The sequence below is a fragment of the Podarcis bocagei genome (assembly GCF_964188305.1).
Source record: "Podarcis bocagei genome assembly, chromosome: 14".
In the NCBI taxonomy this organism is placed as follows: domain Eukaryota; kingdom Metazoa; phylum Chordata; class Lepidosauria; order Squamata; family Lacertidae; genus Podarcis; species Podarcis bocagei.
This window is the reverse complement of record NC_138139.1, coordinates 18,576,749-18,600,537: the sequence shown is the minus strand read 5'-3', so window position 1 is coordinate 18,600,537 and position 23,789 is coordinate 18,576,749. Positions and strand designations below refer to the sequence as shown.

At 45.9% G+C, this 23,789-nt stretch overlaps 2 protein-coding genes across 6 annotated transcripts in view; both read left to right on the top strand.

Moving 5' to 3' along the window:
• ZFAND6 (zinc finger AN1-type containing 6) overlaps positions 1-20,263 on the top strand; it is an 84,300-nt gene extending 64,037 nt beyond the window's left edge. For 3 of the 5 annotated variants that reach the window (XM_081171300.1, XM_081171299.1, XM_081171301.1), the window contains exons 3-7: positions 2,001-2,112; positions 3,179-3,285; positions 8,530-8,751; positions 17,101-17,214; positions 19,007-20,263. In XM_081171300.1, coding sequence (XP_081027426.1) covers positions 2,001-2,112; positions 3,179-3,285; positions 8,530-8,751; positions 17,101-17,214; positions 19,007-19,155 — 704 coding nt within the window. In that variant the 3' untranslated portion in view covers positions 19,156-20,263. The remainder of the gene's footprint in view (positions 1-2,000; positions 2,113-3,178; positions 3,286-8,529; positions 8,752-17,100; positions 17,215-19,006) is intronic. The other 2 variants (XM_081171302.1, XM_081171303.1) reach the window with 2 other exon arrangements.
• Positions 20,264-22,547: 2,284 nt separating this feature from the next.
• Positions 22,548-23,789, top strand: part of FAH (fumarylacetoacetate hydrolase) — a 37,742-nt gene continuing 36,500 nt past the window's right edge. Inside the window, exon 1 of the mRNA XM_081171236.1 lies at positions 22,548-22,709. Coding sequence (XP_081027362.1) covers positions 22,629-22,709 — 81 coding nt within the window. The 5' untranslated portion in view covers positions 22,548-22,628. The remainder of the gene's footprint in view (positions 22,710-23,789) is intronic.

The following is a 23,789-nucleotide window of genomic DNA, read 5'->3' as shown; positions in this document are numbered from 1 at the left end:
CGTTCCGCAGGGCAGGTGTCACTACCAAGAAGGCCCTCTGCCTGGTTCCCTGTCATGGCAAAATAATGGGGGTGGAGGCACTGTCTGTGGACAAACGCCGGCTCCCTCAACCTGAAAGCGTGATGAGCGCTGCAACCCCATAGTCGCCTTTGACTGGACTTAATCGTCCAGGGGTCCTTTCAGGATACAAGTGCATGGGTCAGATAATTGACAGGTGGGTGATCCCTACCAACTTGTCAGAGTTGGCCCACAGGGTGGCAGCAAGATAAAAACCCCACCAAGGCCCAAAAGATTCCGCACTCCTGCAAAGATCTCGTGACCTGTCCAAGACAGCTGGGATTTTCGCTTGGCCTGTGTATGTCGAATGGGCCATGCTAAGCAGACTGCCTTCCTTTGTCTTGCAGCAGGCAGTTGCTAATTGTAGAACGGGAGAGAAAGAGAGAAGGAAAAGAAGAACTGTGACTAATTGTGTGTGGCCTGTAGTATCACCAAACAGATTATGATTCAGCTTCAAACGGAACATTAGGCCTACGCAGTTTTAACAGGTTTTTTTTTTTGTCAGTATAGTCTAAGGGTCATTCTTGCAACTCGTATTTTACTTGTGGTAAAGTATTGCAAGCTTAGTCTGCCCGACACTGCCGTAAATAGCTGTAGAGCAGGAGCGGGGAGAAGTGTTCAGCCTGAGGGCCGCTTTCCCTTCTGTGCAGTCTTCCAGGGGCCACATGCCAATAGTGGGCAGAGTCAGAGGCAAAAGTGACCTGAGTGTGAATCTTACCTTTGTACAGCAGGCTCATAGGAGCCAACTCCTAGGGGCCAAGGTCCCTTCAGCCCCTAAAAAAATATATTTGAGGGGGCCAGCCACTCGTCCTCCCCCCCCCCAGTTGATGGTCATTGCCATTCAGCTGGTGTGCATGTACTGCGTCTTGGCGATCGATTATGTGGGTTACCTGCTCCCCCAATATTTTATTCAAGTTGGCACCCTGTCCTCCATCCAGGCCAACTGCATTATTAGAGTATTAAGTGCACATTCCAGACTGGCAGGAAGGCTGCAAGGTGGGGCTGGTGAGAGAGGTCTTGAGGGCCAGGTACAGAGGTCTAAGGGGCCGCATTTGGCCTCTGGTTCCAAAGTTCCCCATCCCTGCCATATTGAGGGACTGGTTGGTTTGTGAGCCAAAACCGGCCAATGTAGGAAGGGATAGCTATGTTGAGGAGGGAGAGAAAAACAGGTGATCTGGAAACAGCTGCTGCCAAATTAAAATGGCAACACGCGACTTGCAGAACCTCCCATTACACTGTTGACCTTCCTGCCAAATAGCATGTTGCACATCATTTAAGATAGTGCAACTTTTCCAGGAAGCGACCATTAATACTTTCTTAACTTAGGCCACATCCAGACCACCTGTTTAAAGCTCTATGATTCGTTAGTGCAAAGCCATGTCAGAATTACTTAAAACAGCAGCCCTAAAAGTATGGCCTTATCTGCACTATTCACTTAAAGCAGTATCGTAAATCCAATCCCCCATGAATTTGTCTGATCCTCTTTTAAAACCGTCCAAGCTGTTGGCCATCGCTGCAGTAAATTCCGTTGTTTAGCTATGTGTAGTGTGGATTGATTATCGTCCCCCGAAGAGGTATTCTTTGTGTTTTTAAAATATCAAATTTTATCTTACTTGAATTTTAAAAACAAACCAACCTGCACATTAAATTCAAAGGCACAATTGCCATCTCTTGTAGTTGGGCATATATAATTGAATTGTAGTCCAACCCCTGTAATGCAGCTGTCCCATAGGGGGATCGAACCTGCAATGTTGGCATTATCGGCACCCTGTTCTAAGCAACTGAGGTGTGGTTAATAACTTAGGTGTAGATTTCATTCTGTCCTGAAATCATCACAGCCTAAAGTCTCCCCCAGCCCTAAGATTGCAACATCAAGCCTATGGTGACCAGTTGTCTTCTAGCGTGGCCAATTGCTGTCTTAACACAAGTGCCTCTTCTTTCAGCAACTTCTGTTAGTAGCCTAACTGAGTCTTTACCAGTTCAATGCACTGAAGGCAGCATCCAGGAAACTTCATCAACACTAGATTCTACACCTGTACCACCTATGCAGCCAAGGTAAACGTTGCCATCCTGTGTTTGTGTGTGTCAAAGGCCTATGTGGAATTGTTACCATAATGTTAATTGCGGCATTTTCTATTTTGGGGACAGAATGGTAACTGCATGAATGAGAGCATTCTCCCTTTTTTGGATTGGGAGTGCTGCACTATAGCTGTCTGTGATAGTTTCGTTAATGTATCTGGGGACAGAGCAGGAGCCCGTCTTTCTACTCCCTATAATAGCAAAACTCAGGTGCTGAGTGCTGATAGTTACTTAGACGGAACAGGAAAATGTGAGGGAGGCATTGCCATACTCAGGTGTGCTTTGAGGTTTGTAAAAGTACCCAGATTTGCTGGGGTGCTCCCCAAAGATGGCCCCATACAGATGTTGAATGGGGAAGATCTCATCTTAAAACTTGTTGGAATGGGCAATGGCACAGCAAAATCTGCACCTCAGTGTATGACCTAAACGCTTGTAAGATAAGCATTTGCACTTTGAATTGGAAGCATGCCAGTGAATCTGCTTTGGTGCTGGCAGCTCTGGTCCCAGTACCTGTCCCCAGTTTCTGAACAGTCTTTCAAAGACAGTTATATTATTTTCAGAGCTCTGTGCTAAATATACAAGATAAACACAATGGAGGGTCCATGGGGGTAAATGTGACACTGCCCTCATCCACCCATCAGCTGACCATCTTCTTAAATTACAACCAGTCCAATGGGTGGCAGCACTTGTCTTTGGACAAATACTTTGCTTCTGATGATTTTATTCGTTTTGTAATTTTGTTTCTGCCCTGCCTTTCCTTCGAGGAGCTTAAGATGACGACCGTGGCTCCCTTTCCCTGTTTATCCTCACGCCAGTCTTGTGAGGTAGGCTCAGCAGAGAGAGAGAGAGAGAGGAACTGACTCCAGGTCACTTAGCAGCATCATGGCCCAGTAGCATCTCGAACCCTGGTGTCTATAATATCAAGTTGCCTTTATAAGCAGTTGAAACAGTTGCCTTCCATAAGCAAATATTTCATGTGCTAGTTATGGCAAAGCCTGTACCACTTTCTAAAGAAATTCTCTCCCTGCCACCCCGCTTCTAGCCCCGTGTCAAGCCCATCATCACTCTTAGCAGAATCTGTAGCAACATGTGAAGTGGAAAGTACAGACATAGTGGACAAGGCAGGACCTGAAAGAGAAGATGTCCAAGGTTAGTATATGAACTAGTTGGATGCCTTCACTGTCTTTGTTTATGCTTTTTTGGAATGCCTTGAAACACGAAGAGAAAACATACATTGTTGTCCTACTTGATCTACTGCTGGTTATCAATAACTCCGCAATGCCAATTGTCAAAAACTGCAGAGGCCAGAACTGAAAAGAAGAGACTTGAATTGTACACTGGCATTTCCCAGTGAGCTTGCTGACAATTGCATCTCCTTAAGAGTGAAGAGAATCTGTAAGCACTTAATAATTTGTCACAGAAGTATAAGGCAACATGAATGTGCCAGGATTTCTCACCTCCCCCCCCCCAAAAAAAATACTACTGTTTAAGCATTTTGGAAAGAGGTAAATAAAGCAGTTGGGTGAGCAGCTCTGCATGACCAGAAATTTAATCTTACTGGTTTCGGACTCCAGTAAATCCCATCTTTTGTCTACCAGCCCCTTTTGATTCCAAAGCTTGAGTGTGTTTGTTTATCTTGCTATATTCAGTCATATACTGAATATCCAGATTAATGCCATGGACATGAATATTTCAGCCATCCAGTTTATTTCAAGAGAATCCAAACTTTGCTTACCTCACTTAATTTGAATCCACCCTGTGGCTTTGCAAAGAAATCACCTATATGTGTAAAGCTGAATTTCACTGCAACAAGCCTAACAGACTTTAAAGTTTCTTGTCAGTTGTGTGGCAAGTAATGCAGTTATGCAAAAGTACCTGTGTTAGTCTTTTGCTGAAAGAGAGTCCTGGGACTTATTATGACATGAGCTTATGCAGGAAAAAAATAAAAATCTTGCCACAATAGATTTTTTTAAAATCAGCATGGTAACATATAACTGCATGTGGGTTTTTTAAAGTGACATTCAAGGAGATTCCCCTTTAAAATTGCTATATGTATTGTTCGTGGAACTGAGCTTTCCTTGACAGATGTTGGGGCATCCTTGTGCCCTTTGGGCACAGATAACAGTGGAGAATCTGGGCCCCCAAAACCTGCCTTTGAGCATTCTAAAAACAGATTGTGCTCAATTTCATCTTTTAGGGGGTTTTTTTGCACAGTGACTCTAAATCATGTCATTAATACAGTTAACAATGTGATCCTTCCTACCTAGAAATGAGTCTCACTGTGTTCAGGGAGACTTACCCCCACGTGAAGCGTGCCTAAGATTATTTGAGTGTTCCTGAAATTCAGAAACACAAGCAGCAGTGCTCTTTCTCACACACATTCTGGGAAGATGCAGTGAAATGACATAAGCACAGCATTACTCAGCTCATGCACCCATCTCTGTGTACTCATTTCTGCCATGGGGGTAGCTGTTGCAGATGGCTTGCAAGTTAAGCTGGATCTCAGTCACACACTTGACAGCTAGGGCCTTGAGATAAGAAAAGGGGTATTAGACGAGTGCCGTGTGTACTAGAGCAAGCGAAAGCTTTATCTGTATTTTCCTTTGGTCCACTCCCAGTATAACATAGCAGGATTTCTTCCTTTCTTAAGAGAAGGCCTTGTGGGCTCCCCCTTGTGCTCATTGGGCTACTGATCACATCTTCTGCCTTTGGTGGGGTTTTTTTGGTTTGTTTCATTGTCCTTCTTTTAGCTAAGCAATACCTGCCCTTTTGGTTCTGTGGTCTGGGCTCTGATTTGCTGCATATTCAAAACAGAGCATTGGTGTGGGGTTTTAAAAGAAAACACTACACTGAGGTCAGAGGAAGGGGCCTTCTACCAGGTCTAATAATTTGTCCCCAAGAGCCTGCCATTGTCTGTTCTGACTGGCAGTGACTCCAGGATCCCAGGCAGGGATTTTCTCATTTTTGACTGAAGAGTCCATGGATTGAACTTGGGAGCTTCTTGATGCAAAGCATGTACTCCACTACTGAGCAGTGGTCTCTTGCCTGTATAGAAATGTGGCCACTCACTGGCTTGAGCCACTTCTGGGTGGGCAGGGGGAAGAGCCTTAGCTGCAGCTGAGCTTTCTTCCTTGCTAAAACCAGCTGTGTTTGTCTCTGTGAACGTGGCATAACCCCCTTTTCTGTTTGGAGCCATCTAATTCTTAGGGTGTTGTATTGTGTGATACCACATCTGTAAAAGAGATGTGAACTGGGTCTCCTAGCCATAGAATGGACGGTGCACTGTGAGCATGACCACTGACCAAGGGTGATGGAAGTTGTAGTCTGACTACATCTAGAAAGCGCCACATTGAGTGATGCTGCTCCAGACCCTCTCATGTGTGCTTGCCAGTTTCTTGCGGAGTGAAGGTGGGATGTAAACCCTGATGTGAAATATAAATGAAGGGGGCACAAAGCCTAAACAGAATGGAACAAAGTTGCTAAAATGCAGTGCCTTATATATATATTCTTTGTTTATATCGGGGATCGGCAAGGTCTATCTTGCCTGGGCCAGATTGGTCCCGCGGAGATTCCTCTGTGGACTGGATTATGTGCGTGCCTGCGATTTTCAGCATCTGTGTGTGCACAGACGTGATTTCCAGCGCCGTGGAAGCAAGTCCCTGCGCTGCGCTGCGCTGTGCCGGTATAGCGCAGCGCGAGAGCGGGCTCCTCGGTTCGGGGGTGGCTCGTGGGCCGGTCAAACAACCTCCGCGGGCCACTTCCGGTCCATTGGCCTTAGGTTGCTGACCCCTGGTTATATGTTAATCCAAGTCATGACTAGTCAAGTCTCTGTTGGTGAACAGAGAAACCATAAAATGGACTGTATCTCAAGATAAATAGATGATTTGAAGATGTAATGCGATTCCAAGACATCTGCTGAACCCTTTAGTTGGTGGAAAGCTCGCCTGTATGAAATTTTGGTATGACAGGAGTTCTCTCCACAATCCACGAAAGGACACTACAGGGTATGAATCTATGCTTTCCCATTAGAATATATTCCCCCAGTGGCTGGTTTCTCCTATTATATTTTAAAGATACAACTCATGCGTAGCATCAAGAACTGAAAGTACTGATAATGTGTTTTACTTGGGGAGCAAATGCTCACATGAGTTGGAATCGTATATTTGAGCAACTCTTTTACGAAGTAGAAAAGAGAGGTATAAGTTTTAAAAATATAAATATATATTCAAATTTATTTGCCTGTAATGCTTGGATATATCTGTGGATCTAAAGCTACATAGTTTGGTGCAGTGAAATGTGGATTGTGTGAGTCTGTGTAAAATTCAATATGTGGGAAATAGCTTGGACTGCAGTTCCATCCATACTTACTGCTATGAGTTTTCTGCGGTTGCAGTTTGGGATAGCACAAGGCTCCTTCTCCTAACCATAGCTCAATGGTAGAGCACATGTTTTGCGTGCAGAAGGTCCTAATTTCAATCCCTGGTATCTCCAGTAAAAACGGGATCAAGGAAGAAAGATCTCTTTATCTCCCTGAGACCCTAAATAACCCTTGGCCTGGCTAAAATGTTCTATTAAGCCAAACCACAGTTTAGCATGAATGTGTGGACTCTTGGAAGTTGTGACTGCTTTGCTTTTCCCCAGTTGTTCTGTTCTGATGTGCCTTGCTAAACTGTGGCTTGGTGACCCAGCTGAGCCTTTGCTCATAGTTCAGTTCTCTCTAGACTACCAAGCCGTCACCAGGGTTTGTCCTGTGGCTTACGGCTCATGGACAATTCCAGGAGAATTAAACCATGAACCTGGTGGGGACAGAATGCTAAGCCAAATCATGGCTTAGTGCAGCAGCAGAATCACCAGGGGGAGGAGCAAAGCAACCTCAGTTTCCCTTCTGAGAACCTGTACATTTCTGCTAAACCATGGTTAGCCACATGCCACTGGCAATTGAAGTAGATAATACTAGCCTAGATTGACCAATGGTTGGACCTGGTAAAAGGCACCTTCTTTGACACAGTTGGACCCTCTAGCCCTGTAATCACTCTCCAAGGTCTCAGAGATATTTGCCTGCCTTCCTACCTGTAATTTCTTTAGCTGGAGTTGGTAAGGATCAGAGCTTGGGCTTATGCATCCCCTTATCAACTGCCCCCACCCTCATCCAAAATCCCTGAAGGTCGGCACTTAGGAATCCTCATCCTTAATATGCATGAATTGATATATATCCTTGGCTATGGCCCCAGTGTGGATTTTCTGAAAGGGAAATTTATTGTCTTTCCCCCCAACCCCAGTTAGCACAAAGCAATTTCTCACATGCAGCTGACCTTCGAGCTGCACATATTGGGGATTTTGCTTTGGATAGGAAGCCATTACAGTCATACCTTGGTTGGCGAACGCCTTGCGACTTGGAGCATTTTGGCTCCCAAACGCTGCAAACCCGGAAGTGAGTGTTCCGGTTTGTGAACGTTCTTTGGAACCCAAATGTCTGATGGGGCTTCCGCGGCTTCCTATTGGCAACAGGAGCTTCCTGCAGCCAATCAGAACGTTGGTTTCTGAACGTTTTGGAAGTTGAACAGACTTCCAGAACAGATTATGTTTGACTTCCGAGGTACCACTGTACTAACTTTCCAGTGTGTGTCCATGCATTTATTCAGCACTTATAGGGACAGGTAAAATAGGAAAATCTGAAAGCCACGTGTAGATTTAGCCATGTAGAATAGCTTTCTGTGTAGTAGGGATGAAGAGAAATAATTTTTGTGTCATTTAAAATATTTGTATGCCGCAATTTATCAAGGGGATTTAATGCATGAAGAAGAGCAGGAAGGACTTTTTGCATACCTCCAGACCACAAGAGCTGTCTGCCTGAGGGCCCCCATGTTGCTTCATGACATTCATGCGTATTGCATTTCTAATATCCTCCCCACTTTCCATTGCTCATTCAGTTGCAATTACCTCTTGGCTAGAAGAATTGTCCTTCTGAATCCCTGCACAAAGGAATTGATCCTACTGCAGCTCAGAAAGGAGGCAGGGGGGACCACTTGATCAAACTACAGGGTGGGAAAACTTCGTTCATATTTTTATGTTTAACTTTCTCCCATCTACACTCCCAACACTTTTCGTGTCCTCTGTTCCCAGTGGTAACCAAGCAGAGCTAAATCGCATCCCTTGCTAAGCAGTCCTCGCTCGCCACCCTCACCCTTGATGGCTTTGCACGCAGAGTCGATCAGCCCTGCGCTGCTGTAGCCCTCAAGTGCAAGGAACTGTAGGAGTGGGTGGGTCCGTTCTGAACAATAAACGAATGAAAACCACTTTCAAAACTGACTACGCAGCATGTTTGTGTGCGTGTGTGTGTTTTCTAAAGAATAAAAATACATACCTAAAATACATGTCCCGTTGAATAAATAGAACCAACATCAGTGGACCTTGCCGAAACAATTTCAATAGACAGTACCGGAGAGGAATTGTCGATGGATAACTCAGATTTACCTGACACTACCAGGGGCTCAGAAACAGAGTGTGATTATGATGCAAGCATAGAAACTAATATAGATGATCCCGATTTCCCGGATGAGAACTCGAGAGTGAAAACGAAGAGGCGCGATACAGATTTAACACTAAACACAGTAGGTAAGTGAGTTTCCTTGTTAACGTAGGTTATAGCAGTGATTCCCAAACTGGGCTGGGGCAGGAAGCAAGTGTGTGCCACGAGAGGGGCTGGAAAATGAACCTTGGTTAAAACGAGTGCCCAAACCAGGTGCATTCGCTCTGTAGGGATGCCCTCTTCCCCAGCAATGACCTCTACCAGGGGTGGGGAACCTCACCTTTGCCCTTTCCCCAGGTTGCACCCCTTGCCCCGTGCTTTCCCCTGGCTGATATGTGTTCCGGAACTGTGATGGTGTCTCTGCTTGTCCAAATGGAGAAGAGGTGGTGCATGGCTGGGATTCGCACTGCCGCACTAAGATCACATCCATTACTCTATCCACTTTTGCCTCTGGCCTCACCCACTGTCAGCGTGCGACTCCCAGAAGGTTCCTCACCCCAATCTACACCCCCACACTGTTTCTGCCACTCTTATTGGCAGAGATATCATCCGAAAGAGAGGGTATAAGGAAACACCAAAATTCCCTGACAGCACCTTGCAATGCAGCAGAGAAGGCAACAGGTGAATCATAGAAATGTCACAGCTGCCAAGACAGCATCCTGGGTCCCTACCCTGCATCCGGGGTGAAAGGGGGCGCTGAATGCAATTTTAGCTGTGCTCTCTGGCAGTCACGAAAAAGAGGCCCGCACTGTCCGTCTAAAACAGGTGTGGGATGAACCTCTGGCCCTCCAGATGTTACTGAACTACAACTTCCATCAGCCTCAGCCAGGGATGATGGGAGGTATAGTTCAGCAGCATCTTAGACCACACCTGGTCTAAAAGCTGCATGAGAAAAGGAAGCAGCAAAAGAATGATACTTCTCTCCATTCTACACTCAAAAATGGGCCAAGGGAACTGTGCCCCAGATACTAAAAGTTTTGGAAATGCTGGATTAGGTAAAATGGAGCACAGAGAGAAATAAGCATCTAGTTCTGATAGTATGTAGATGGACCCGATCTAGTACTGTTTTTAAACCTGTTCATTTCAAAGGCGGGGAGATCTGACCCTGTGTGTAATTCTCCTGTTGGAATGCATGGGAATTCAAAAGGGCTAAGCTGTCTAGATTGTGCCCAGTCTTAGCACCTGGCAGTGAGTCAGACCTCAAACACTTTTTATCCCATCCTTTTCCCCCCCCCCCAGTCTTGGTCTAGACATTGTCCTCTATTTGCTAATGTCTTTTAACATGATTCTGCTACTAACTTTGTTGTATGCATGGCATAGTTGCTAATTTAAAAAGCTGTTCTTTTTAAGCTACCTTTGAGAAAGAGTAAGCTTACCATAGCAGTTTTCCACCTTTTTCTGCATGTTTCTGCATTCAAATGTCTGTATATCTTTATTCTGTGTCCTAATCCTGCTGTAATAACCTCTCTTTCTTTCTCTTTCTCTTTTAAATTCATACTTCCATTTGCAGCTCCAGCTCTTTCAACTTCATGCTGTTCTGTAAAGAGCAAGGGTGTAGCAGGAAAAACAAAAGCTTTAACCATTAAGTGCACCCTTCCTGATGTCCAGGCTTTTCATTTGCCTCTGATGTGCTTGCTGGTGGCTGTGTGTATCAAGCACCAGCCTCCCCTTTCCTTGTAAAAGATCATTTTTCTGTTAATATAAGGTACAAAGAGATCAGTGGCCAGCTCCAAAGGAAATGTGCACCCAGTGGCTTGTATTAGATCTTTTTGACTTCTTCTGTGGCTAAGGGCAACCTCACACCCCCATCTCAGAATGCTGCTAACTCTCCCCGTTCGAGATGTAGTCTGCAGTGCAGCAGAGGAGTGTAAGCTGCTGCTGTACGGCAGGTCAGGCATCTTCTCCATCTAACCTAAGTTTTACTTCTCCCAGCATATTTCCTCCTCCCTTTAAACTGAAGATTTAACTGAAGGTACAGTGGAACCTCGGTTGTTGAACGTAATCCATTCTGGAAGACCATTCTACTTCCAAAAACGTTCGACAACCCAAGCGCAATTGCCGGCCGGCAAAATCCATTGAAAAAATAGAGGGGGGAACTGGAGAAACGCGCTGCGGAAGCCATTCGACTTCCAAGGCATGATCGAAAATGGAAGCATTCACTTCCGGGGTTTCGGCGTTCAGGTTCCTAATTGTTCGGCTTCCAAAGCGTTCAACAACCTAGGTTCCACTGTGCAAAGGATGGAGCTTTGGGATCTTCTGCATGCAGAACATATGCTCTTCCACGGAGCACTGCTTCCTCCTCATTTGGGAAGAAAGAACATCTAAATTCTCTTTTCAGCTGCGCAGAACTCATTGCACGGTTCCTTGGATCATGGCCAGTGTGTAAAATGTTCTTGTGTGTTAACCTACAATTGTCCAGGATAGTCCTGAGTTCATCTGTCACCCCCTCCAATATCAGCTTGATTCAAGTATATTGTAGTGAAAGTCTGGCATAAGGCAGGGGTGGGTAGCTTGTGGCCCTCTAGATGTTGAAGGACTCCAGCTCCCATCAGCCTCTGTCAGCATGGTCAATAGCCAGGAGCGAGAGGAATTGTGGTCCAGCAGCACCCAGAGAGAACCTCCGCGCTCTCTTTGGAACTGGGGAGCTGGTGCAGTTTTAGTAGCTAAGACCACCAGGAGAAAACCACAGTGGTGGGAATTGTAAGACAAAAACATCTCCAGAGGGCACCTGTTTGGCAATGGCTGCTGTAAATTTTTGAGCAATGTGCCCCAAACTTCTAGTACTTAGAGCAGATTTAAATTATTATTTCCTCCCTGAGTTGAAACTGGATGCACATCGTTCGCCAGATACCTTGAGCAGGCTTGGTATCTCCATTGATACTGTCTGCTGTCCTTCGCCCTGTGCATTGTGCAGTTGTCTGTAACTCAGGTACAGGCTGGCGCTGTCTAGCCATGGGATTCCCTCCTCTATTAGCAAAAGGCTGCATCAGGGAACAGACACATCCTTGCTCCCTCCTGCCAGATTGCATCTCAGTCTTGTCCGTATTATTGGGAGAGAGAGGGAAGATAGGTGCTAGGCATGGTCTTCGCCTCCGCCAATATGATATTGCTCCTTGCTCATTCAACAGGTTACCTTAATGTTCAATGCTTTCGCTCCACTGTTGTGGAGACACTGTTGTGGTCTTAGCTGCACTGTTGTGGCACAGAGTTTGGTCTTTGAATTTTTTGGCTGTTCTGGAAACTGAGTCCTGCCCAAATTGCTCCTCTATTCCCTGTTCCTCTTCGTAAAACTCAATCAAAGCCTTGTAACTCCAACCAGTTGCCATATTTCATCTAACTTTGCAGTTAGGTTTTCAACACTTCCCCCTCCCCTTTCTGTATTTGTCTGTCTGTCCTGGACCTGACTTTTATGTACATTTGTCCTCCGGCAGTATTCTGCCAGGGACAATCGGTTTGTTTCGTGACGTCCAAAGGTCAGAGAAGGGAATTCTAAAAAAGTTCTTTATTAACTCAGCTGCCTAGCAGTTTCTTGTCTCTTAGGAGAGGTGTGTTGAATTTTGAATGGCTTCTCATAACAACAAAATCTCAAAGTGGTCTACAACAAGAATAAAATACAGTAATCAAATAAAATGTATTAAAAACATAAGGGTAAAAACACCCAGCCGCTGGTGCTGCACAAATGAAACTACTTCTCAGGGATGTTGGTTGCCCATCCACAATGATCACCTGCAAGCATGCAGGTCACATGGCCACACTCTTCCCCCACTAGGGTGAGGTGTTTTCTTATCTCCTTTAAAAAACAAGTGAATTCATTTTAAATTTGCATCTAAATTAGCACATGCAAATATGTGCCTTTTTGTTGTTGTTTTGGCAGTTAACTTTCTCTTATTTTTGGGGTGTTGCTCAAGTGCCCCCTCTAGCTGTTGCTGGATACGTCAGCATCGTTTTAAGTTCAGGGACAAGCCAATCTTTTGGGGAGTGTGGAATAAAAGGGCATAAAAAGTCACAGTACTGCTTGGATTCGGGTCAGTCTCCCCCGAGGATCTCTCCTCAAAACCCACCTCTTCCATGAAGGTGTTGACTTTATCCCTTGGTCCCTCACCAAAACTAAGCAGACATTTTAATTGTTGCTGATATACACGCACACATTTCCATTATGTCTCCATTTGTTGTCTCGCCGCACAATTGATGGCATGTTCCTGGAGCTTTGGTCCAAAGGCAGACGATGTAGCCACCTTTCGGAAGCCAAGCAAACCCGGGTCTGGCTCTTGGGGATCCTTGCAGGATATAGCAATGCAATTAAATGTATTTAAGGCTGTAAGCTCCTCAGTGCAAGAGGCTGAGAGTTCTGTTTGATTTTTCTCCTTTATTTACTCTTTAAGTTTACCCCGTTTATTCCCCCTCGACCACTTTGTTGCAGGGACCACATAATACTCGCTCCGCATTTGTAAGGAATCAATTTTTTAGCATTGCACTTCAGAACTCCCTGCCTCTTGATATCAGGCAGGAGGCTTCACTGTACGTTTTGGCACCAGATAAAAACATTTTATGCAAGTGGTCAAGTGGGTATATATGGGGTATGCAAGTAAACTGGTCCCAAACTGTGAAGGGTTGTTACCTTGAACTTGTCCCAGTAGCGAATTGGCAACCAGCACAGGCCTCTGAGCAAAAGTGTTATCTGCTGACAAAATCTCGTTCCTGGCAGCAGTTACGCTGCAGAACTCTGCACTCCCTGCAGCTTCCAGATCAAGCTCAAGGAAAGCCCCACGAAGAGCACATTGCAGTAGTCTAATCTCAAAGTAACCAATGCATGAACTACTGTTAAAGCATCAGATGTTGGGAGGGCAGGGTTATTATTGTAAAACATTACATCTCTGTCTTGTTTCGATCAATGACTTGCAACAGGAATTTATCTCGCTTGAATAGTGATGCGCTTAGGTAATTTTAGACTCTGGTTTCTGACACCTCTCAGGCGTGTGCCACTGCGGGCCGGCAATCTCCCTGCCCGCTTCTTGCCTTTACATACTTCTGAGAAAGTATGAAAACGAACATTTCAAGTCAAAATGGGTGGTGGCCAGTGTGTGCGAGTCTACACTTTTTTTTTTAGATCTATGACTCCACCTAGCTCCTAGCCGCTCCTGGGTGCAATTGCTCATGCTATGGGACAGAGCCAATTTGGATTTCCTTTTCTTCAATCCGTCTCCCATGTAGTGGTAGTGGGACTTAAGCTTTTAAGCCAGGCCTTTACCGTTGCACAAAAATATTTTCTCAAGGGCCCTTCTGAGCTGCCCTAGCCATCTGCCTAAATCTATGAGAACAAGGGAGGCAGAGGTGTGTTTATTTGACCAGCACCAGAACCAGGGGCAACCTCCAAACCAACTAGGGAGACAGCTTGCCATAGTTTTTAGCACCTCCTCAAGCACTGAATGCAGCTGTTGTCAAACCCGCATCCATTCAGGGCTGCCCCAAGTCACCTGGTGACTTGCTGTAACAACTTCATGGTGAGTTCCGGCACCTATTTTTTCTTGGGGGGGGGGAGCACTGGCTGTAAGTAAAATGTATTGCCTTCTTTGCTGGCTCTGGGAGCTGCAACTGCTTAAGTTGTTTTAGACCAGGCAACTTAAGCCTTTTCAGAGACCCAAGACCCAAACATGCATTTGGGGACCCATTTCTCAATCTTTCACCATACATTTGCATGGTGGTAGTATGCCTGTTGCAACCCGCCTTGGATCAGACCACAGCACACTAGTGAGTCCTCGCCCAGCAATTGGAAGACCTAGGCAATCTTCAAAGATTATATTGAGGAGTTCTATGTTAGAGTTCTGTGTCTCAAGTGACTTTTAAGGCTGTCTGCAAAGACATGTTTTCAGTCTTATATAACCCCCTATTTCAGCCGTCAGTGGCCCACTTCAGATGTCATTATTTCAGTCTTATTTCAGACTAAGTGGTATTTAAGCCAATTCATGAAGACAGCTAAAACTAAAGGCGCACATTTCCAGCCTTATTGAACTGAAGTTCACACTTCTCTCTCCCTGTTTTAAAGGTGTGTGATGATTTCAGGATTATTATTATTATACTTTTATGGCATGGAGCAGATCTTCCAATGGGGTCGCATCCGCAGGAATCCCTCTCTTGCGGAGCACAGTGATCATTTGGGGCGTAGACATAAATTACTGGCATGGTAATTATTATTTATGTCAGCCACTTTGTGAGGCTTGCCCGAAAAATGAAAATGTTTCATATATTGGGAGCTAGCTGAGGCTCGGTGGGTATTCTTTAGTTGTGATTCCTGTTGGGGTGCTCCCCTTCCTCACCCTCCCCTTTGCAGTCCCCTGCACACCCCCAAATTCTGTTCCAGGGGGCTTCCAACTTCCCCCCTTCTTTTCTGCAGTGTGCTCCCAAAACAAGACCCTTAACAGCTTGGGCCCAGGATATCTTATTCCTCAGATCCCTACCTGATCACTCCCCTAGAGTGTCGCTGCTATTGGTCCCTTGTGGCTTAGATGCACAGCTTGCTTCCACCAGGAGCCATGAAGTCAGTAATGTGGGGCTGACTCTGTGGACATCTCTCCTGGCTGAGGCCAGACAGATCCCCTCCCTTTTTAACTTTGGGTGCTTTGTGAAGACCTTTTTAGTTCAGCAGGCTTTTTAAGTAAGGCCCTCCCCCCCCCCCGATTTTATGGATAATTTAACTTGTGTCTTTCGTATCTGTTTTGTACCTCATTGTACACTGCTTAGAAACTATCGTGCTTTTTAAATTTGTCATTATCGATATATATCCTGTATATCAAAGATTTCAGCATAAAATTAATTGTGTTGCAAGAAACCCACAACCATGCATAAGGCTGCACATTTTCTGGAGCTCTGTTGCTCCACTGCATAAGAAACATACCCCATTTCACCGTAAAAAATATTCTTCTGTTGCCCTCCCTCCCCTAACTCTTGCTATATTCATTTATTTAGCCGTATTACAATTTCCTATCTTTGCACAATCCGTTCTTCAACAATTGGCGTTTCTTTTTTGTTTACCTTTTTCTTTTTTAAAAAAACAACATAGGTTGTTTGCCCTTAGAATGTCCAGCTTCTCCGCAATGGAGAAACAATGTATTGTTTCATCTTCTGTATGAGAAATAAATGAAAAACGTGATGTTAATGTGCATTGGACTGAGGGTGAGCGAGGAGTTAAACGATGGAACACCCTCCTACAGGATTCAGCGATGGCCACCAATCTAGATGGCTTTAAAAGAGGCTGGGACAAATTCATGGCAGAGGAGGGAGAGGTCTTGTTCTACTTCCATGGTCAGAGGCAGTCATGCTTCTGAATACCAGATACTGGAAACTGCAGGAGGGAGAGAGCGCTGTTGTGCATCTGGGCACAACATCTGGTTGGTCTCTGGGAGAACAGAATGCTGGACTAGATGAGCCATTGGCCTGATCCACCAGGGATCTTCTTTTGTTTTTGGGAGGAGATAAAACTTACGTAATTAAACACACCCACATACAAACCCCCTGGTGTTAATCAGTATATGAATTGTTAAAAGATCTACTCCAAAGCAGTGGCTTAGCATGGGTTGCTGGTGCCCAGGGCAGGGCAAGTGTTGCACCCCTCTGGTGGACTGGGCAGCTGGGGGGAGGAAAGGGCGAGCTGGCCCAACCTCATTGGGGCATCAGCCTCACGGAGGAGGCGCTGTCCCAGCCCTGAAGGCTTGGACCGGGTGCAGCTTGCCTCCCTGCAGCTCAGGAGCTCAGCCATGCTGAGGGAGCCTGCTGTGGGTTGTCTGGTTGTGCCCATCCCATAATTTTGCACCTGAGGCCACCACCCCTCGGACCCCCGCCCACTACACCACTGCTCCAGAGGAGCCCCAAACCCTCTAGAGCAGAGTTTCTGGGGCTGCACAGGGGAGGGAGAGGAAGAGGAAGGCTTGTTGGGTGAGCAGAAGTCTGTTGTGCTTGGGCAAAGGCAGTGTTGCACACATCCCCTTATAATCCCCAAACAAGGCTGTGTATTGAGCCTCTCTGCTGGGTTTCCAGCGCATGAAGTGCTCTGTGTGCATCCAGGGGAGCAAGCGGGGTGCAGGCTTCCTGTCGAGTAACCCCTTTGGCATGGGAGATTTTCAGGTGAGCAGCATAGGGCCATGGTTTCCCTCTGCAAATAAATGTCCAACTGCCCCTGAATACGAAGCTAAATCTCAGTCCTCAGCTTGATTTCCACCTCTCGTGACCGGCAGAGAGATTAAACAAGGTGGTGAGTGTACGATGGAGCCTTCTGGAGTATCTGAACGATGAAGGAATCTGGTTAAAGTTCTGGACATGGCCAGATTTGGGTCTGCGAGGGAGGAATTTAAACCCCAAGGGCGCAGGACCCGAAACTGCAAAGTTCAGATTTTTGCCTTGTCTTTATCTCTCTCGCATCTTTTTGCTCTCTTTCCCTGCAGCTTCAGCATCAGATAGCGCAGAGCCATCCTCTGAAGAACAAGAGAAATCACTCGACAAACCAAAACAGAAAAAAACTCGCTGCTTCATGTGCCGGAAGAAGGTTGGGCTTACCGGTAAGTTCCTTTTCATTTCAGTAACTTGAAATGCGAGCTGTAGATCAACAGTAAGAGCTTACTTCCGCCTTTGAAATACAGTGGTACCTTGGGTTACATACGCTTCAGGTTACAGACTCTGCTAACCCAGAAATAGTACCTCGGGTTAAGAACTTTGATTCAGGATGAGAACAGAAATTGTGCTCCGACGGCGCGGCAGCAGCAGGAGGCCCCATTAGCTAAAGTGGTGCTTCAGGTTAAGAACAGTTTCAGGTTAAGAATGGACCTCTGGAACGAATTAAGTACTTAACCCAAGGTACCACTGTAGACACGTCTGGATCCTCTAACATTGAGCTCAAACCAGCCCCTGCCTTTTACTCCCCCGTTTAGAGGAGGTGGTGCAAAGCTTGGTGATTTTGTGTGTGTCTTTTAAACTACAGTAGTACCTTGGTTACGAACATAATCCGTTCCAGAAGTCCGTTCTTAAGGCAAAGCATTCTTAAACCATAGCGTGCTTTCCTAGAGCAGCAGGGGACTCAGTTTAGAAATGGAACACACTGAACATGTTCTGCTTCCAAGGCAAAGTTCACAAACCAAAACACCTACTTCCAGGTTTGCAGCGTTCTTAATCCAAGTTGTTCATAAACTAAGTTGTTCTTAAACCAAGGTACCACTGTATCTTTATAGCAGCTGCTATTTGATGCATCTTCTTATTACTGCTAATTACGGTCGGTCGCCTGCTCTTAATTGTTAAATTGGGTTTTTATAAGACTTGTGTTTTTTTAATGCAAGTTTTATAAGACTTGTGTTTTCTTTATGTAAGTTGCACATAACTTGGCAATCCACCAAGCTGAAGGGCAAGTTGTGAAGGTTCTGTGCAAGTAATAATGAAATGGTGTATTTATTATTAACATTACTGGTGTCACGTTGTCACTGTGCCCTTCAACTTGCGATGAGCTGACAAGCAGCCTTTCAACCAGTCTGATCTGAAATGTTGTGCAGAAAATTACTTTGGGGGTCCCTGCAGCACAATATACACCCAGAAGGATTGAGTCTACACTTCCAGAACTGATGCTAAATACATTACTTCTTGCAAATGAACCACCATAGCCAGTAGAGGTCCGTGAAAATTTGTGTCCTGGGCTTTTTAGACTCATCTATTCATGTACTGGGACATGGGTGGCGCTGTGGGTTAAACCACAGAGCCTAGGGCTTGCCGATCAGAAGGTCGGCGGTTCGAATCCCTGCGACGGGGTGAGCTCCCGTTGCTTGGTCCCTACTCCTGCCAACCTAGCAGGTCGAAAGCATGCAGTGCAAGTAGATAAATAGGTACCACTCCGGCGGGAAGGTAAACGGCGTTTCTGTGCGCTGCTCTGGTTTGCCAGAAGTGGCTTAGTCATGCTGGCCACATGACCCGGAAGCTGTATGACAGCTCCCTTGGCCAATAAAGCAAGATGAGTTCCGCAACCCCAGAGTCATCCGCGACTGGACCTAACAATCAGGGGTCCCGTTGCCTTTTACCTATGTACTATATGAAACCAAAGGGGCACACATTGCTTTGTACCCAGGTGTGTGGCTGAAAGGACTCCCTTGGAAGGGGGTTGACTCTCCTTCCTTGGAGATTTTTAAATTGGATGGATGGCCATCTGCCCTGGATTCTGCAGTTGAGATCCCTGCATTGCCAGATGTGAAATACATAGACATTAAATTCAGCTCTCCTGCCCCGCTAAGCGCTTTGAGCAAAGGAAGTGCACCCCACTCTCCTCCTGACCCCCAGGCCTCTTACAGCCTCACTGTCTTCTCTCCTCCGCAGGATTTGAATGCAGGTGCGGCCACGTTTACTGCGGCGTCCACCGCTACTCAGACGTCCACAGTTGCTCTTACAATTACAAAGCGGACGCAGCCGAGAAGATCAGAAAAGAGAATCCTGTAGTCGTCGGGGAAAAGATCCAGAAGATTTGAACTGCTACACTCTAGCTGGAATATTAAACAAAAACGAAAAAAACACACAAAAAATATATGACCATCTGCAGATGAAATTGACTTGAGCTTCTTCCCCTCGCCCACCCCCTTCCCATTCTTCCTCCCCTCCTGCTTTAGTCATGCCGAATCATGCATGTCATCTGAAAGCATAGGTTCCCCCCTTTCCCTTTTAGAACATGACTAAACTTTATTGCAATGCCCCCACCACCACCACAACAGCTGAAGAGTTAAGCAACCTTTACACTTCTGAGATTCACTATAGGAGTCCCTGTGGGGCCCCTGAATAAATACGATGGCTATTCAAGTATTATCCTTTTGAAATAATTTTTAATTTTAGTTGAGTGCAGAGGGCTTTTTATAATACCGACACAGAGATATATCGGAAGGCAGCAGCGCTTTTGTTTGTATTTCTCTCTCTTCTGTTGTACTCAAACATGCATGCATTAACCTGGCCGTTTTTGTTTTCCGGGGATTTCCCCATCTCTCTCTTTTTTTGTATATAGCTTTCCTTTCCTTTTCTCTGCAGCACGATTCCCCCCCCCCCAATAACGCCTCGTACGGCACAACTAGCGATCAGTAACTGAATGTATTTTAATCATTGCGGCTGCTTGGGTTTTTGTTTTTGTTTTGTTTTCCGTTCTCCTCCCCCATTAACAAAGGTTTATACATATGTTAGCATAATAGCTTGTTTGCACCCCCCACTACCTATTTATGTATGAATCATTTGTAATGCGTGAGTCTGAGCGTGTGATTGAGTGAGAGAGAGAGAGAGAGAAAGAGAGAGAGAATTCTGAGATTCTAAAGTTTGTGTGTGGGATTTTTGTTTTTCCTTTTCAAAGATAACTTCTAGGATATTTCTTCCCACCCCTTTCTCCCCTGTGTGTGTGTGTGTGTTCTGGGACGGGGGGGGGGAGGGCCGGGGGGGGGGTTGTCTGCACTTCCTTGCTGACTGCAGGTTTTCTTGGGGTTTATGTTATTGGGTCCTTTATGTACACCAATATGAAGAATGATGAAGTTTTAACTGTATTGTATTTATGTTCATCCACGTCTTTAACTTTGATTAAAATAAAATTTTAAAAAATTGGGATTTGGAGGCGATGGTACGCGTTGCTTTGTACCCGGAAGGTCTCCCTCAGAAGGGGGTGGACTCTCCTTCCTTGGAGATTTTGAAGCAGAGGTTGGACGGCCATCTGTCATGAATGCTGCAGATCAGATTCCTGCATTGCAGAGGGCTGGACTAGATGACTCTTGGAGACCCTTCCCACTCCACAACTCTGTGGATGGACTGTAGCTCAAGTGGTAGAGTATCGGATTTGCACCAGGAGGTCCCAGGTTTAATCCCCAGCACCTCCAGGTAGGACAGAGAGGGTCTGGAATCGCCATACAGAGCATCGTCTCCCCACACTGAGCTATGGCTCAGTCTGCTTCAGTCACTCATACAGAATCTCTCTACCCTCATCACCACCACACCAAACTCACTTAAAGTGTGTGGCTCCCCCACTCTCCCCAAGAATTCTGGGACCAGCAGTTTGTTAGGGATGCTGGGGATTGTAGCTCTGTTGCAGCAGTTCTCAACCTGTGGGTCCCCAGATCTTGTTGGACTAGAACTCCCATCATCCCTAAGCTCTAGCCTTGCTAGCTAGGGGTGATGGGAGTTGTAGTTCAACATCTGGGGACCCACAGGTTGAGAAAGGCTGGTTTAGGGGGTCAACAAGAGAAGCCATGTGTTTTAAATGTCTGGGGTGGAGCATTGGTCCAGGAGCACAGGTGGATGGACCCAGACAGTGTGTGGTCCTCAGACACTCTCCCTTTGGCCTGCCAAGCCCTAACACATTGGTAGGCAAGCTAAGGGCTGGGGGCCAGATGCAGCCCAATCGCCTTCTAGATCCGGCCCACGGATGGTCCAGGAATCAGCATGTTTTTACATGAGTAGAATGTGTCCTTTTATTAAAAATGCATCTCTGGGTTATTTGTGGGGCATAGGAATTCGTTTTTTCCCCAAAATATAGTCCAGCCCCCCACAAAGTCTGAGGGACAGTGGACAGGCCCCCTGCTGAAAACTTTTGCTAACCCCTGCTCTAACGCTTTCCCCGCCGTGTCCAGCTGATCGGCTATCACTTGGATGACGCGGAAAATGTCACTGTTCTCAAGACTGCGAAGCAGCTTAGGGTCCACAATCTTGCTGAACTGAAGCTCTGGGGAGCGGAGGGGGGAGGTTTTAAATAAGTGGGCGTGGAATAAGTGTGTTACTCCGTGTGCCCCCTGCGTGGTCTCACAGCAGGTGGCAGCAATTTAAAGCACAACATGAAAAACTAAAAACAACTTGCAGGAATAGGGCAGGTCCTAATCTCAGATTTTCAAAGCTAGGGTTAGAAGCTGAGGTGCTCTTCAGCATTCACAGAAAACACTAGTGAAATTGCCACACTGCCATTATTCAATTTAATTTTTCAGTATTAAAAGACTGTTAAAAGTGATTTTAAATGTGGTGCAAGCCTATGCATGTTTACTCAGAAGCCGGTCCCGCTGAGCTAAATAGAGCTTCCCGGAAGGGTGTGTTTGGTAGTGCCAGAGTGTCCAAGCTGTTCCAAATATGTTTATCAGTTATCCTGACAACCCTGCTTGTAGGGCAGTGCAGTATTGCCCCCATATTGCAGATAGGAAGACTGACGCCCCGGAATGCCTTGCCTACTGCAACCTAATGTTTTTTGTGCCTTTCCTCCCAAAGAACTCTTTTGCTTGAAGGAGCTTCCCAAAGCATTTACCTAAACGCAACTACCAAAGATCCTGTGTGTTTAAGGAATTCTTTCTGAGCTGCAATTGAGAGACAGTCGCGCTGAGACTTTGGGCTTTGCCCTGCCAATATAGGCAACGTTCAGGGCTGCTGGAGGGCTACAGCTTCCCCCGTCCTGGATTAGGCCCTGCGTGGTGCAAAGGAAATTCAGGCAGCATCAAAGATGATTGGGAAAGAGACTCTCTTTTTTGCCTGTGATTCCATGTCTCATGCCAGCAGCCTTCTCTCAACCTGGTGTCATCCAGATGTTTTGGAAGCTGATGGCTGATGGGAGTTGTAGTCCAAAACATCTGGGAGACACCCGGTTGAGGGAGGTGCAGTCCAAAGTTCATGAAGTTTGGGGAAAGTGTGCCTGCCCTCCCTCAACTGCTTTTGTTATATTCTCTCCAGCCTGGATCTGGTTAGCAAATGTTTGGAAAGGGCTGGGCTGGTGGGGAGGGTGGGCAAAGGGGGATGAAGGTTGCTGTCGAGTCACGCCAAACTCTGGGATTCATTAGTTTCCTGGGCTGCCGGCAGCAACCTTCGGAAGGGGTGGTCTGCGGTTAAGGGCTCTGATTGGCTCTTTCGTACAGGGAGGGGAGGGACTTGTCAGAAGTGCAGAGGCGAATGCCACAGCTGCCGAGCCTCTTTTGACTTTCTGTGTCTGCAAGAAGGAGGTGAAATGTCGTTTATCGCTGTGGACAAGGATTCGGACTTCCCCATTCAGAACCTGCCTTACGGGGTCTTCTCCACCAAGGAGCAGGTAAGGAGGAGGCTGGCTTTGCAGGTACATTTTGGGCTATTTGTCTCTGCTCTGAGGAAACAAAGATCTGTTTGTGAGAGAGACACCATAAAGTTAAAGCACACAGAATCCTGGGAACTATAGCTTGTTAAGGGAGGGATAAACTACAGTTCCTAAGATACTTTAGGGGAAACTGCTAAATATGTGCTTGGATGTGACCATAGCTAGCAAGGCTGGGAACTTTGCTTGATGATTGCTTAGTTATAACACTGTTTATGTCTATATTGCTACATTTATATATCTCTCCCGGGAGATAGATATATAGTTCTTCCTGTTTTAGCCTCACAACAACCCCTTGAGGAATGATGATAAGCAAATGCTGTTTTATTTTGACCCTTCTCTGTGCACACACTTTTAAAAGAATCACAGGGTTGTAGAGTTGGAAGGGGATCTGAGGGTCATCTAGTCTAGTGCTGCAAGAATCTTGCCCAACATGGGGCTCAAACCCACAACCCTGAGATTAAGAGTCTTGACGCTCTACGACTGAGCTATCACTGGTCATATGTCAATGGATGTGTGGTGGTAGCTTCAATTATAAGCTGAGCAACAACCCAAGTAGTATGTAATGGTACCAAGAGCCACTCTGTGCAGGTGGTGATTTTATCAAGAAAGACTTCATTTTGTGCCAATTAATAGATGCTCTGATTTTCTTGCTCTTCCTTCCTGCTGCTTTCCAAACATTCTTTCCGAAATTAACCTTTCCTTCCTGACTTTTTGGCAAAGATCGGTGCCTCATTTTTATCTTAATTGAGTCCTAATTTTCTGAACTTTCAAACACTGTTGGGAAAAACTGGGAGCATTTCCAGAAGAGACATTTATTGAGCATTGTTTGCAGGAATGTTAGGCAATGTAAGTTTATTTCATGAACATTTTTATTCTGATTTGTTTATGGGGAGGTTAGATGACGATGCATCAACACTATTGTTATCCCACACTTTCCGGGGCATTTTCTTGTCCCTTTCTTTATTGCAAAACATCCTAACTTTTGGGGGAAGCATTTGTCCGGCTGGGAAAGGCTGTCACAACAAAAGCGTTTTCAAG